The sequence below is a fragment of the Rhinoraja longicauda genome, chromosome 15, assembly GCF_053455715.1.
Source record: "Rhinoraja longicauda isolate Sanriku21f chromosome 15, sRhiLon1.1, whole genome shotgun sequence".
Classification (NCBI taxonomy): Eukaryota; Metazoa; Chordata; class Chondrichthyes; order Rajiformes; family Arhynchobatidae; genus Rhinoraja; species Rhinoraja longicauda.
This window is the reverse complement of record NC_135967.1, coordinates 26,576,490-26,592,205: the sequence shown is the minus strand read 5'-3', so window position 1 is coordinate 26,592,205 and position 15,716 is coordinate 26,576,490. Positions and strand designations below refer to the sequence as shown.

The window sequence follows — 15,716 nt, the reverse complement described above, 5'->3', positions numbered from 1 at the left end:
CTAGGACTTTACTTTCAATGCAGCTTTGTAGTCAAATGGTAACACAACAATAATGTACTGTTTCTCCATTTTCCCCAATTGATTCCCTTGCACTGAACTGAAATAAATGGAAACTGTCTGATACATTAACAAATAATTTGGACATTCCCTAATAATTACTGAGGTATTTCATAGCATTTCTGTCCTAATCCTGCCCTTTAGCCCTTAAATATGTTTTTCTTTTGATAAGTTTGAAATCTTGATGATAGAAATAAAACATTTCAGACATTATGTGTTTGCAAAATTGGTACAGTTTAATTTTGTTTGGTTTACTAGAATAGGAGTTTACATATTTACTGCCCTTAAAGGAGTGTGTCATGAGTAAAATTTGAATTTAATCACAAATTGCCTGTATTAATAAATCTTGATGTTCTGATTTAGGATTTATCCACCATTAAGATGGGTAAAGTAACACTCTTATTTGCACCTACCTCTCCATGTTGAGCATCACTCGGAAGAAACAGGGCATATAGGAAGGGTGCAGAATGTACTCTGTTGAGTGATTTCAACAACCACTGCAAATGCTGATGGAGTCACTGTCCAGCCGAGCATGTTTTGAGATATTTAGCTACAGACTGTGTCTGCTGCAGGTAATTGAAAATACCATCATGAGGGCTGAACGCTCTGGAAAAAAGGGATGCTGCCTGACCCGCTGAGTTACTCCAGCTTTTTGTGTCTATCTTTGGTGTAAACTGGCATCTGCAGTTCCTTCCTACATATTGTGAGGGCTGAAGCTACTTCAACTCGCCCTCGGTAGTCTACAAATGTATCTGTCTATGACAATTTTGGTAAGTGTGTTCGAAGCACATTTCTCAAGAGGGTTTTCACACCATCAACACACTTTATCATTTCCTATGACACAACCACTGTGCAAAATAGAAAAGATTCAAAATTGTTTCAGCAACTTAACAAGGCATCCTTGAGATTGGTCACCTCCTGCCTTCTATTACAGACCAACCATTGTTCGATATAGAAGACCATGGAGAAGCACCAGATGCAACCAAAATCTAGGTGCATATTGATCGAGCCATAATTGGGCTGTGTGTATGCTAGCCAATGGGAGCCACCTATGAAAAATGGTACAGGTTTATCCCATCTACATAAAGCATAACCATCCAAGCCAAGTAATCACCCCTCATTAGTCGACTCTCAACCATTTTCAAAGTTAACCTGGTCATAGAGTGATACAGTGTAGAAACAGGCCATTCGGCCCAACTTGCCCACATCGGCAACATGTCCCAGCTACACTAGTCCCACCTGTCTGCATTTGGTCCATATCCCTCCAAACCTGTCCTATCCATGTACCTGTCTAACCGTTTCTTAAATGTTGGGATAGTCCCTGCCTCCACTACCTCCTCTGGCAGCTTGTTCCATACACCCACCCTTTGTGTGAAAAAGTTACCCTCAGATTCCTATTAAATCTTTTCCCCTTCGCCTTAAACCTATGTCCTCTGGTTCTCGATTTGCTGACTCTGGGCAAGAGACTGTGCATCTACCCGATCTATTCCTCTCATGACTTTATACACCTCAATAAGATCACCCCTCATCCTCCTGTGCTCCAAGAGTCCCAGCCTACTCAACGTCTCCCTCCAGCTCAGACACTCTAGCCCTGGCACCATCCTTGTAAATCTTCTCTGTACCCTTTCCAGCTTGACAACATCTTTCCTATAACATGGTGCCCAGAACTGAACCCTCTCATTCCCACTTTGTTTGGATCCCACCAGAAAGATTCTGCTTCTATTTTCTTAAGCAGTCCTTGGTCCAACCATGAACAAGACAGATGAACTGAGGTGGGTTGAGGATGATTGCACTTGACATAAAAAGAGAAAAATTGTATATAAAGCGTCATAAAGCGTCACTGGGAAACTCCTCATTCATTGGAGTCATACTTTGTACAAAGGTTGATGGATCTGGATGTTAATCGGGCCAGTCATTTCTGTCAGATGTTCTCCAGGTCATTGTCCTTAGAATGGGCATCTTCAGTTGCCACATCAACATTGTTATTTCAATCATAAGGGTTTGAGTGGTGATGTTGCGTTCCTTAGATATTAAAACAGGTCACGTTTGCTTGCAACGGGCCCGAGGCAACATAGGCATGAGCTGATAGGTGGCAAGAAACATTTGCCAAATGCTCTAGTCGATCACCATCTCCATCAACAACATGTTTAACCACTTTCTTTCAACATTCTACATTATTTCCACAGCCAAGTGATCTGTCATCATCAAGCTGGACATTACCATTCACCAGAAACTTTACTGGACCAACCCCATAAGGATTGTGATGACAGGACCAGGTCAGAACTGGTTACACTGTGCCAAATGACTGATCCAAGTCTACAAAGCACAAGTCAGGATTGTGATTCGACACTCTCCACTCGTGTGCAAAGTACAGATACAACAAAATTCAAGAATGTTGATTCTCTCTTGGACAAAGAATATGCATGATTGGGGGCCTATCCAGCTCCCTGAACATTCATTCTTCCCAACACCACTGAATTCTGACAACAGTGCTTACCATTTGCAAAATAGATTGCAGAATGTCACTCATCCATTTCAATTCCTCATCCATTAAATAGTTAGTGTTATTTAGGATTGTATAAAGAAAACTCTGAGTACATGTGGTGGAAGTAATTTGCCAAGGCTACCATTTTGACAATCCAGCTAGTTGGCTGCAACATATAATTCAGACAGTAACCATTCTCTGCCTAAAAGATTGAAAATAGAAAAATATAAAGGGTGAATTGAAAACTGGTTCTGACATGTCAACACACATACTAATTTGAGTTCACTGGAAAATCAGAATATATTAATGGTGGTCATTTTGCATTAAACAAGCATGTCCTTTATGGAATGCCTCTGAATATCAGTGCTTCCAGGAATATACAGACAAAAGCAAATACATCTCGAAACACAGTTTTAAAATTATTCACATAGTCAATAGTCATTTATTTGTCACATACACATAAATGTGTAGTGAAATGAAAAATTACCCGCAGTTCAACAATAAGACATAGAATGAATGGCCTGCACGATAGGCTGCAAAGCAGATGAGGAAGGGACTTGCAGATCATAAATGTATTTAAGTACACTATGTAACATTTATTGGCTCCGAGGTTATTCACAGATTTCTATCATAATCTTTACACGTGACAATAATATTCATATCATATCATATCATATATATACAGCCGGAAACAGGCCTTTTCGGCCCTCCAAGTCCGTGCCGCCCAGTGATCCCCGCACATTAACACTATCCTACACCCACTAGGGACAATTTTCACATTTACCCAGCCAATTAACCTACATACCTGTACGTCTTTGGAGTGTGGGAGGAAACCGAAGATCTCGGAGAAAACCCACGCAGGTCACGAGAATATTCTGTCTATTGAAGAGTTCTTTAAATTGATATCAACCACAAGCAGCATTCACCATCCCATTGAACCAATGCTGCTCTTTTCCAAATAACTTAACAAGTAAAAGGTTGCTTTGAACTTTTGTTAGCAAAGAGAGAGTAATACCAAACAGTTAGAGGTTTTTATCTTTTGATACAAGGTAGCTCATTTAAAGTTGCTGAATGATTTTTTATTTTGTTTGGGTAAACATGTAACATTTGCAATGGTGACAAAGAATGCAACAATGATCAGATGATACAGCATATTGAACATCACTGCTGCTCAGACATTTTAAATAATAGTCTACTGTTTAGATTATATGAACATTCTCTGCATTAATGATTTTTTTAAATATTACTGTAAGAAAGTTTTATGTGTTATATGAGGCAGAGCTTGTGAGAGTAAGAATGATGCTATGTTACGGTCTCATGTAAATTAGTTCTAGTTGAGAATATTCAGTTGACAAAACATTTTATGAAAGGACCAACTTTTACAGGAAAGTTCAGTTGACATCAATGGGATGAGAAGTGTTAGAAGGTTGGCCCTTTGTGCTGGGAAATAAAGGTAATGACTGAGATTGCAAGTTGGATGGTCTCTGTCGTACTGACAAGCTACATGTAAGAAACGCATTGGAATCAGGAAATTGACAGGCTGAGTAACATAGCGAGTGGGGTGTTTAAGACTTTTTGCAGTAGGCCAAATAAGTGTTACGAGTTAAATGTGTTGGCTGGTGTGATCAGTGAACCTAAAATCAAATCTGGGATGTGAAATGATCCGATATTTAAGTTTTGGGGACATGGATGAGAAATCCAAAGGTTTTACAATACAATACAATACAATACAATATCTTTATTGTCATTGTACAAGTACAACGAGATTAAGAATGCCACTTCCATATCGATGATATAAAATAAATAAATAAATCACTGCACAAGCGAAAACGGGGGGGGGGGGGGGGGGGGAAGGAAACAAGGTAAAGTGCAAAAAAAGGTTCATGCAGGGTCAGTTGTGCCAGACGACCCTGGGGGCAGAGACAGATCATGGTGGGCTCTCAGCAGGTCCAATTCAGAGCAGCTATAGCTCTAGGAATAAAGCTGTTTCTTAGTCTGGAGGTGCGGACGTAGAAGACCTTGTAACGTCTGCCAGACGGAAGTAGTTCAAATAGACGGTGGTATGGGTGTGTAGAGTCCTTGTAGATGCTGGTGGCTTTCCTGAGGCAGCGTGCATTGTAGATGTCCTCCAGGGCTGGTAGCTGTATCCCAATGATCCTCTGCGCTCTGCAGACGACCCGCTGAAGAGATATCCGCTGCCGTGCAGCTGAGATACCACACATAGATGCCGTGTGTCAGTATTGTCTCTGTGGTGCAGCGGTAGAAGGTCATCAGTAACTTGGGGCAGACCGGCCTTTTTCAGCGTTCTCCGGAAAAACAGCCGTTGCTGTGCTTTCTTGACTAGCGCAGCGGTATTAGTGGACCATGTGAGGTCCTCTGAAATGTGTGTGCCTAGAAACCTGAAGCTGGACATTCTCACCACTCTGTCCCCGTTGATGAAGACTGGAGCGTATTCCGCATTCTGTGACCTTCTAGAGTTGATAATTAGCTCCTTGGTCTTAGTTGTGTTTAGGGACAGGTTGTTCTCTGAGCACCAGCTCACCAAGTTCTGCATCTCCACTCTGTAGGCTCATTCATCGCCGTTGGAGATCAGCCCGATCACCGTTGTGTCATTCGCAAATTTGACGATGGTGTTGGTGGCAAATGCAGGAACACAGTCATGTGTGAAGAGGCAGTAGAGGATGGGGCTCAATACACAACCCTGTGGTGTGCCAGTACTCAGAGTGGTAGTGGACAGGTGGAGGCCCATTTTCACTGCCTGAGGGCGTTTCGTCAGGAAATTCAGGATCCAGTTGCATATTGACGAGCTGAGGCCTAGCTGGTGGAGTTTGGAGTTGAGCTTGGTGGGGATGACAATATTGAAGGCAGAGCTATAGTCTATAAATAGCATCCTCACGTGTGTGCCCTGTCTCTCCAGGTGAGTCAGGACGGTATGAAGAGCCAGAGAGATGGCATCCTCTGGATCTATTTGCTCTGTATGCGAACTGATGTGGGTCTAGTGAGGCAGGGATGGTGGCTTTGATTTGGGAGAGGACCAACCTTTCAAAGCTCTTCATAACTATCGGTGTGAGGGCAACCGGGCGGTAGTCGTTCAGATTGCTGACGTTTGCTTTTTTCAGCACCGGCACTATGGTGGCTGACTTCAGGACCGTTGCCAGAGATAGAGACAGATTGAAGATCTTTGTGAATCCCTCAGCAAGCTGGTCAGCACAGTCCTTAAGTACCCGTCCTAGGACTCCGTCCGGGCCTGCAGCCTTGCGTGGAGCGATCCTCTGCAGCACGTGCTGTACATCATGTGTGCTCTGTGTGATAACCTGTTCATCCTCCGAGGTCAGAATTTTTCCACTCATAGTGTTGTTGCCGGTTTCAAAGCGGGCAAAGAAGGTATTGAGCTCATTGGCCAGTATGACATCACTGTGGGGGCAGGCAGGGTTCCTCTTGTAATCAGTGATATCCCTGATGCCTTGCCACATGCTTCTGGTGTCAGTGCTGTTGAAGTGGTCTTCCACGTGTTGTCTGTGGAGGTCTTTGGCCCTTTTTATGCCTTTTTTCAGGTTTGACCTGGCAACACTATGCTGAAGTTTTAGTTTCATTTCTAGTACAAATAATAATAATAATGGTCTTTTGTGCTTTGACCAACAGCAATTTTTATTTATCGTGAGCATGTTTTAAGCTAAAAATATTTCACCTCAGCAAAGTTTCTCTATTTGGAACTAACCAGTGCTTGAACTCTGAGAATAAATTGACTGCTCCATTCCCATGGAGAATCTACGTCATTGCCTGTGCAGAAGGAACTGGCACTTCCTCTTGTTAGGGAGGGGGCAACTATTTACAGAGCACCGGTTTGAATTCAATTTAATTCAATCTTGCACAAGGTGAGGAGCACCACTCAAATTTTCTTGGTTATCTAAAATGTTTTAATGAATATGTGAACAGTACTCAATTTTATAATTTGCTCTTTTTCCACATCACATTCTCTAAGTAAAGCATTGTCTTGTTGAAGACTGAAGAAGGGTCTCAACCCGAAACGTCACCCATTCCTTCTCTCCAGAGATGGTGCCTGTCCCGCTGAGAGTAACCAGCATTTGTGTTTATCTTCGGTTTAAACCATCATATGCAGTTCCTTCCTATACATCTTGTTGACTTTCATGGCTCTGGTATTCTAGCCTCTGGAGGCGGAACAGAATAATTTTAATGTGTCCTTTTGAAACTTTGAATCCGACCTTGCAATTTAGCCTGCAAATGGATAGATAGATATTTTTTGGGGGTGTGGAAGGATCTAACGGGTGCAATATTCTTCTTGTCACACACCTTCAATGAGCCACCACTTTTTTTTGTTAGGCATGAACTTATCTCTTCTTTGGAAGTCTTTTGAGATATACCCGTTTTTGCATCTCTCAGTTTGCTCTTTCAGGCAGATGGACCACGTGTCTTGATCTGTGAACTACACTGCTGACGAGGTCACTTTTCATCTTAGAATTGGTCAACGATATACAGCCAAAGCAGAGACAGATTATTTATGTCAGATTATAATTAAGCCAAATACTTTCTTTAGATTATTCTCTCACTTTAGACTGATAATAAACTTGGCTACCTATGATGGAAGTGTGACACTCAAGCCAGTGCAAGAATTGTAAGCTTCCTTTACAAATGCATTTCTCATTGAAAATGTAGCAAACCATGACTAACCTGAGAACAGAGACTGAGTGAAATGGTGCAGTCTGAACTCTGCACTTCTAATCTCTGGTTGGGTTTACAGCTCTATTGTCCTGAACATAATTAGTTCCAGTTGCATGGAACCTCAAGTTACTTAATTATTTATCAACACCCAAACAATGAACTAGTTGGCATTTCCTGCAATTACTTTAGAAAATATTGCCGTGCGCAATTGCCCGTTCAAAATTTGCAGCACAAATAATGAGCTTGGGTTGTTCTGTATGGACAGAAATAATTAATTTAGACGAGAGGTTGCTTTAAGACACTGAAATCTTGGTCAAAATGTCCTGTGTTAGTCGGTACTGTAAAACCTAAATGAATGGCTGAAGAGCAAGACCTACAACATTTTATACTTTAGATAATTTATAATGAAACTCTTTAAAATTGAATGTTATTTCTAAAAATTCCCAGCACTTCAGAATATTGGAGGTTGGTTTCCTAACTTCTAGCTACTTCTATGCAAAACTTACCCATATTAAAATCAACATACAACATAAAATAAGGTGTATATTTAAAATATTGTAATTTAATCTGTATATTCAGACAACAGTCATAAAAGCTCGATTTTATCCTTGCTGATTGAGACCTGCACCATCAAAGTATATTTCATGTATGTTCCTCAATTGAGATTCAAGCCTGTATTTTTGTTCCAATTTGATTACAATACATAATTTATTCTGGGTTTTGAAAATAAGATCGAAGCGAAGCGTAATATACCTACAGATGTTTAATACTATTATTCATCCAGTTATTTTCATAGTATTTTACAGAATATGGGCCTGATTACGTACTAGAAATCACACAAAGCTGCAGAAGTGATCAGAATGATCTCCAGCGGATTGAACAATTACTTAATACGATCAGAGGTGAGTTGCAAAAACTCTCAGTAAATTGGGATAAGCAGACCCAAAGAAATGAATTTCTTGAATGGATTTAGCACAGATTTCTGCAGCAATATTGCCCATAACCAGCCAGAGAAATTCTATGTCAGATCCTTCAGGGAGAAGTTACTCATTCTGCCTTACAACCAACAATTCCAGGTGACCTGTTCAGTGCTTTGGCCAACCTTCCTACCCAGCCACCGATCACTCTGAAGAAGTGGTCCTGACCTGAAACGTCACCAATGCATGTTCTCCAGATATGCTACCTGACCCACTGAGTTACACCAGCACTTTGTATCTTTTTTTGTATCCAGTTTCTGCAGTTTCTTGTTTTACATCCTACCCAGCATACATGCTACAGACTAATGCTGGATTCATGTACCGTTTACCTTGCTTAGTGCTTAATCTGTGAACTCTGCTAAGGGATTGACTATCAACTGCCCTGTCAGCATCAATCTTCAGAATGTGGGTTCACTTGTGACCAAAGTCCTTACCGTCTATGAGCACATTATGGACTTTTATTCTGACATGGCCTGCATGGATATCTGGCGGAGTGAGAAAGCTGCTTTCCCTCGAAAAGTTTCTTCCCCATCCAGCTAAACTTCCACCATCCGCCCCATCCGGACATTATTGAAGCTTGGTCAGCTCCCTGGCTCCTCTGTTACCTTCTCCTGCTCTCAGCTTCTCATTTTGCTTCTCTTGTCTCTCATTTAAAGTCCATATTTTCTGCTATCCTCTCACATATCATGAATACCTATCAACAATATTCTATCAACAACTAGAGAATGGTCCTGAGCTACTGTGGACCTCATTGGAGACCCTCAGACTATCTTTATTCAGGCAATACTGGAGTTTATCTTGCACTAATCATTATTCCCTTTATCATATATCTGTACACTGGATTGCTTGATTGTAATCATGTATTGTCTTTCTGCTGTCTGGTGAGCACACAACAAAAGCTTTTCACTGTACCTCAGCACACATGACTAAACTAAACTATTATTTCACTGACATAGCTTTGTTTTTCTCCCTTATTTGATGAATCTCGTTACCTCTTGTGTAATTGCTTCATTTGAAACAGATATGCCTTCAGCAATTAAATGACCCTATTTAAAACTAATAAACATGACATTGTAAAGGAAAATGAAGAAATGATGGATGTTAAATAATTACTTGGCATTAATATTTACAGTGTAGGAAACAAAGAGTATGCCAGACACCCTGAAGAAACCAGAGTCTTTATTAATTTACATGAGATAATTAACAGTAACAAATAAAATTAAGGCATTGAAGAATTACAGATCCCAGGCCCACTATTTAAAGGAAATAAGTAAGAACATTCCAGGTGTCCTAATTTTGCTCTTCCCGAAACCCCTCAATTCATGAACCATTCCATTACAGTTTGCATATCAATCTGCTGTTTAAGAGAACTTAAAAAGGGAAACTATTTAGCCTAATATCTGATGTCATGAAAGTAATAAAATCTATGCTAAGGATAGAGTGAAAAAGCACCTTGAAAAGTTGGAACTGATTAGAAAGTGGTTGCACAGAGTTGGAAAGGATGGCTCACCTAAGCAGATATGACTTTGTAATATTCTGCAGGAATCTCTGTTGGGGCCTCAACTAATTACTGTTTTAATTATATAGATGATAGAGTTTGGTTCAGAGGTACAGTGTGGAAACAGGCCCGTCGTCCCACCGAGTCCACACCAACCAGCGATCCCCGTATGCTAACACTATCCCACACACACACTAGGGACAATTTTTAAATTTATACCACCAAATAACCTATAATCTGTATGCCTTTGGCATGTGGGAGGAAAACGAAGATCTCGGAGAAAACCTACATGGTCACGGGGAGAACGTACAAATTTTGTACAGACAGCACCCGTAATCGGGATGGAACCCTGGTCTCTGGTGGTGTAAGCGCTGTAATGCAGCAACTCTACCGCTGCACCAACGTGCCACCATGAGTTGAATCCCTTTTTGCTGGTTTTCAAATGAAAATTGCCAAAAAACCTTCAAGATTAAATTGTGTACACATTTCCTTTCAGCTGGTTCATCTAAGAATTTGTTAACATACTTTTAGAAGTGCAACCACATCTTTGGCACCTTCAATGTTTGGTGATAATACATTGTTCGTTTCCATCATGTACAGTTTGTACCTGGATTCTGCAAGATTTGAGTTGATAGGTAGCTATTGATATCCATACCATAACAGGTGCTATGCAATGACCATCTCACAAATAGAAGTCTTACCTCATCCACTTAACATTCAAAACATTATCAAGGCCCCACCATCAACATCCTGTGGGATCACCATTGACTAGAACCTTAATTATATCAGCCATATGAATATTGCCTTTACAAGAACTGGTGGGGTATCCAGTTTCAGACTGCATATCCGGTGACAAATGTCTCATTGTTTGATACACCAAACTCCTTATTTTTTGGTAACATGATGGTAATCACAAATGATTTTAAATATTGTTCACTCACCAAGATGTATACAACTCTATCAACACTCGAGGATCTAATCACCATCCAAGAATAAGTACCCCCTTCTTTGGTACCCTATCCACTATATCAAAAGTTCATATCCACTATCATCTTTATAGTATTATGAACTATCTCATCATGGGGTGTTAGAGAGAGATTATGGACACAGGCTCTTCAGCCCACCGAGACAGCATCAACTTTCAACATTCCTCCAGGTCGTCTGGTTTCCTCCCACATCCCAAACATGTACAGGTTGTAGCCAATCAGCCATGTGAATTTGGGGGGTGGGGTGAGATGGTGGGATTGTAAGAATAATAAAATGGATAAGATTGCAAAAAGGGGTGTTGAAAATGGATGCAGACATGCAGTTACAGAGAGAACATGCAAACCCCACATGGCAGTACCAGAGGTCATGAGCTCTATGGCTGCGCCACTGTGTTATTTCAAAAATGTCCCTTCGAAAGGTGCATGGTTCCTTGAAGGTCAAGTCAAAGGTAGATAAGGTGGTCAAAAAGGCTTTTGGCACATTGGCCTTCATCAGTCAGACTATTGACTATAGAAGTTGGGAGGTCATGTTGGGACTAGTATAGCTGGGACATGTTGGCCGGTGTGGACGAGTTGGGCCTAAGGGCCTGTTCACACGCTGAATCACTCTATGTCCTGTGGCAATAAGTGGACATGAATGTCACCTCCTCAAATTTCTGCTTTCTGTGCTGGAACCTAGCAATATTATGGAAACAAATTCACTGCAAGGTCTGTATTGACTCAAGAAGGCAACATACCACCAACTTCACAAGGGTAATTAGGGGTGGGCAATAAATGGATTCAGACTAAACAGGAAATGTACTTGGCTGTTGTTTGGAATATAATCAAATTCATGAGTTTGCATTTCCGCAGAAGCACAAATTCTAAAGTGTTAGGAGTGCAAAGCAAGGCATCATAATAACTTGTTTAAGTAGTAAAATTATAATAGTTCATTATTAGCTGTTAAATATGGATGCTTACAAGATTGAAAAATTGTGGAAATTCACTGGGACTTACAGAATTGAATGTTAGTCATTATTACATGTTAATATGGCTGAAAATGGTTAACTGGGCATTACTGATATCAATAAATGAGAAATAATTATTTTTGAACACAATTAATCTTCGTGTGTACATTCTATGACCTGAGAATTTTCCTGGATGTGTATTGGAATGAATAGTTTAAATAATGCAGTGTGAAAAATTGAAGCAGTGTCTGCACACAAATTTCCATCCTCCCAGGATAATTGGAAATGGGTACTATCCAAAACTGATCTATATTCTGATCCAGTGACAGTAAAACAACATTTGATCTCTGTCTAGTAGTTGTACAGAAATAATCTTTCTCAAGAAAACCCTGTTTTGATTATATAGTTTACTGTTCATCAAGACCATTTATCTCTGACACAACAAGAATACAGCTGGGTCCGCTAAAGGAGATCTGACAGTGCATTTTGGGGGGAATTTATGGAGAAGTTAATCTGTGAGTGCTACCAACCATTGGGGTTAAAAGTTTATGCAAAAATATTGTGTTTTTTAATGTGTTTTCCAGGAAATCTGAAGAATGTAATTTAATATGTGATGGGGAATGAGCGGTCAAAATTACTTGCAAGTTCCAGGACAACAGATGTTCATGGAAACTTGAAGTTTTAGTTAACACTTTCTTGGTCAATTGAGGAGGAAAAATCATTCACTATTCTAAGATTGCAGTATCTTGTATTGGGGCTTATTTTGTTAACCTCGTGTTGTAAATATATTTTTACTTCATTTTTTATTGTTTTTAATGTGACCTTTCGTAGAGTTGCAGTTCAGTTTCCGCTTGGCCAAAGATCTTGCCAATTACTTATGCAGGAATTAAAATAATATTTTGGGTTCATTGTGAAAGCATTTATTTAATTCATTTCTTCCACTGCAGAGAAATGGTTAAAACAAAACAAAAAATCAAGATGTAAGATATCGGTAGAACATTGCAATACTCCAGTGCAATGTCCTTTATGGGGAAACGTGGATTTATGCTTGCTACTCATCACGTAACAATTTTCTTGGATAAATTGAGGTTAGGGTCTCAAACAAAGTTGGTAGAAAATAAATATTCAAGGCTGAATCTGTCACTGTCTGTCTGGTGAGAAAATGCAGGTTTTGTAGGAATGGACCACAGCACCTGGAGAAGGTGCAAGCTACATAAAGCCAGAATTGTTAAAAAGTTTCAAACAAAGAGTTAACATTGGTCCTTTACTATGGACATCACTCCTATAAATTGATTCTCTTTTCTTGTAACTTAATAGCAGTCATGGTCATTGACTTCTGCCAGGCAAATGTTACAGAGTCCAACAGTAAAGAACCAAAGTTACCTAAAGAGAAATCTGTATGAACCACTAAGTGCTGGCTGTTTGCTGGTATTAATTCCAAAAATGTAAGAGGGCTGTCCTCCATGGTCAGCACAGAGTTAAAAGAACACATTTACTAATTATTTGCCTCTGTACTCCACAATTTGAGATTTGTAATAGAATAAATCACATGTGGTTAAAGTGCACATTGTCAGATTTTAATAAAGGCCATTTTTATACATCTTGGTTTCACCATGTAGAAATTACAGCAGTGTTTATACATTGTCCTCCCATTTCAGGGCACCATAATGTTTGGGACACAGCAATGCCATGTAAATGAAAGTAGTCATGCTTAGTACTTTGTTACATATCCTTTGCATGCAGTGACTGTTTGAAGTCTGCGATTCATGAACATCACCACTTGCTGGGTGTCTTCTCTGGTGATGCTCTGCCAGGCCATCTATAGCTTATGCTTGTTTTGGGGGCTAGTCCCCTTCAGTTTTCTCTTCAGCATATAAAAGACATGCACAATTGGGTTCAGATCGGGTGATTGACGGCCACTCAAGAATTGTCCATTTTTTAGCTTTGAAGAACTGTTCCTTGAGCAGTATGTTTGGGATCATTGTCTTGCTGTAGAATGAACTGCCAGCCAATGAGTTTTGAGGCATTTATTTGAACTTGAGCAGATAGAATGTGTCTATACACTTCAGAATTCATTATGCTACTACCATCAGCAGTTGTATCATCAAAAAAGATAAGTGAGCCAGTACCTTCAGCAGACATACATGCCCAGGCTATAACACCCCCACCATCGTGTTTCACAGATGAGGTGGTATGCTTTGGATCTTGAGCAGTTCCTTCTCTCCTCCATACTTTGCTCTTGCCATCATTCTGATATAAGTTAATCTTCGTTTCATCTGTCCACAAGACCTTTTTCCAGAACTGTGGTTGTTCTTTTAAGTACTTCTTGGCAAACTGTAACCTGGCCAGCCTATTTTTGCGGCTAACCAGAGGTTTGCATCTTGCAGTGTAGCCTCTGTATTTCTGTTCATAAAGTCTTCTGCGGACAGTGGTCATTGACAAATCTACTCCTGACTTTCTGATCTGTCGGACAGGTGTTTGGGATTTTTCTATATGAGAGAGAATTCTTCTGTCATCAGCTGTGGAGGTCTTCCTTGGCCTGCCAGTCCCTTTGCGATTAGTAAGCTCACCAGTGCTCTCTTGCTTCTTAATGATGTTCCAAACAGTTGATTTTGATAAGCCTTATGTTTGGCTGATGTCTCAAACAGTTTTATTCTTGTTTGTCAGTCTCATAATGGCTTTCATTGGCACAACTTTGGTCCTCATGTTGATAAACAGCAATAAAAATTTCCATAGATGATGGAAAGACTGGAGGAAAGACTAGGTGCTGAGAGCTCTCTTATACCTGCATTCGGGAGGCATTTAACACACCTGAGCAATTACAAACACCTGTGAAGCCATGTGTCCCAAACATTATGGTGCCCTGAAATGGGGGGACTATGTATAAACACAGCTGTAATTTCTACATGGTGAAACCAAAATGTGTAAAAATACCCTTTAATAAAATCTGACAATGTGCACTTTAACCACATGTGAATTTTTCTTTTGCAAATCTCAAATTGTGGAGGACAGAGGCAAATAAATAAATAATGGGTCTTTGTCCAAAACATTATGGAGGGCACTGTACATCAGACACTGCGAGTCCGCCAATCTCATATCATCATTTTGCCAGTTATTTCTAAGTATGTCATCAACTCACACGATTTGAACATTTTCAGAAAAAAGTTTATGTTTACAAAGTTCTTTTGCAGTTGTGCTGAATTATAGATACACTCCACTTATAGTAGCCTAAAATATTTTATAGAAATGGAGTAGTTGCAGAAAATGCAAGCAAGTTTGTTGGTCTATACTTGCTTAAAAAGTTTCCCGTCAGATAAAAATGTTTCTGTAGTTCTCACATTGAATTAGTTTTGGAATGCATTGTCCAGTGATTTTGGCAAGCATGACCATTGTCAACATGCAGATGATCAGTTTTTTGGAGTATTACTTGTGCAAGGAATGTGGATTAGGATTCAATTAAGGTAAATCTTGGGCAGAATTAAAACCAAAAGACAAAAAAAACAACAACAAAAAAAACCCATCATTTGGAAAGTAAAATAAAAGTAAAGATGGCTGTAGAGAGCAGATATGGCAATAAATTTAATGAAAGAAAGGAAAACAAAAAAAATTCATGAAGCAACATGCGACATACAGTTCTAGTTTTACTTGCACCATAAGTTTGCCAGTGTTGTGAATGGATTACATTTTGTAGGAAATTCAGTCGAATTAATGGAGTCAATGTTTGCACTCCAATTCCTGAAAATACATAATTTCACTCTCCCGTAATGCAAGATGCAGGGATTGCACTGTCAGAAACATTCCTGTGGAAATTCTTAGATATTACAATGAAAAAAAATGCCTTGTGTGAGTATTGTCATAGGTTCTGTACAGATGTTAATGAAACAGCTCATTTTTAAGAATCCATTCAATTACCAGCATCAGCTTGCTTGCATCATCAGCCTGTTTTTTGACTTTTATTTAAACCAGGTCCTATTTAAATGTGTTCTAAACATAGTTTTAACTATACCTCGACTGTTAGTTTTCAATTTATCGATATTTAAGACTTGAAATCAAATGGTATTTTTTACATTGTTCCAATTGCTGTTT

At 39.7% G+C, this 15,716-nt stretch overlaps 1 protein-coding gene across 2 annotated transcripts in view; it reads left to right on the top strand.

Annotated features, from left to right (window-relative positions):
* hdac8 (histone deacetylase 8) overlaps positions 1-15,716 on the top strand; it is a 72,568-nt gene extending 56,852 nt beyond the window's left edge. For both annotated transcript variants that reach the window (XM_078412324.1, XM_078412323.1), the window contains exons 10-11: positions 8,019-8,124; positions 12,215-15,716. In XM_078412324.1, coding sequence (XP_078268450.1) covers positions 8,019-8,124; positions 12,215-12,237 — 129 coding nt within the window. In that variant the 3' untranslated portion in view covers positions 12,238-15,716. The remainder of the gene's footprint in view (positions 1-8,018; positions 8,125-12,214) is intronic.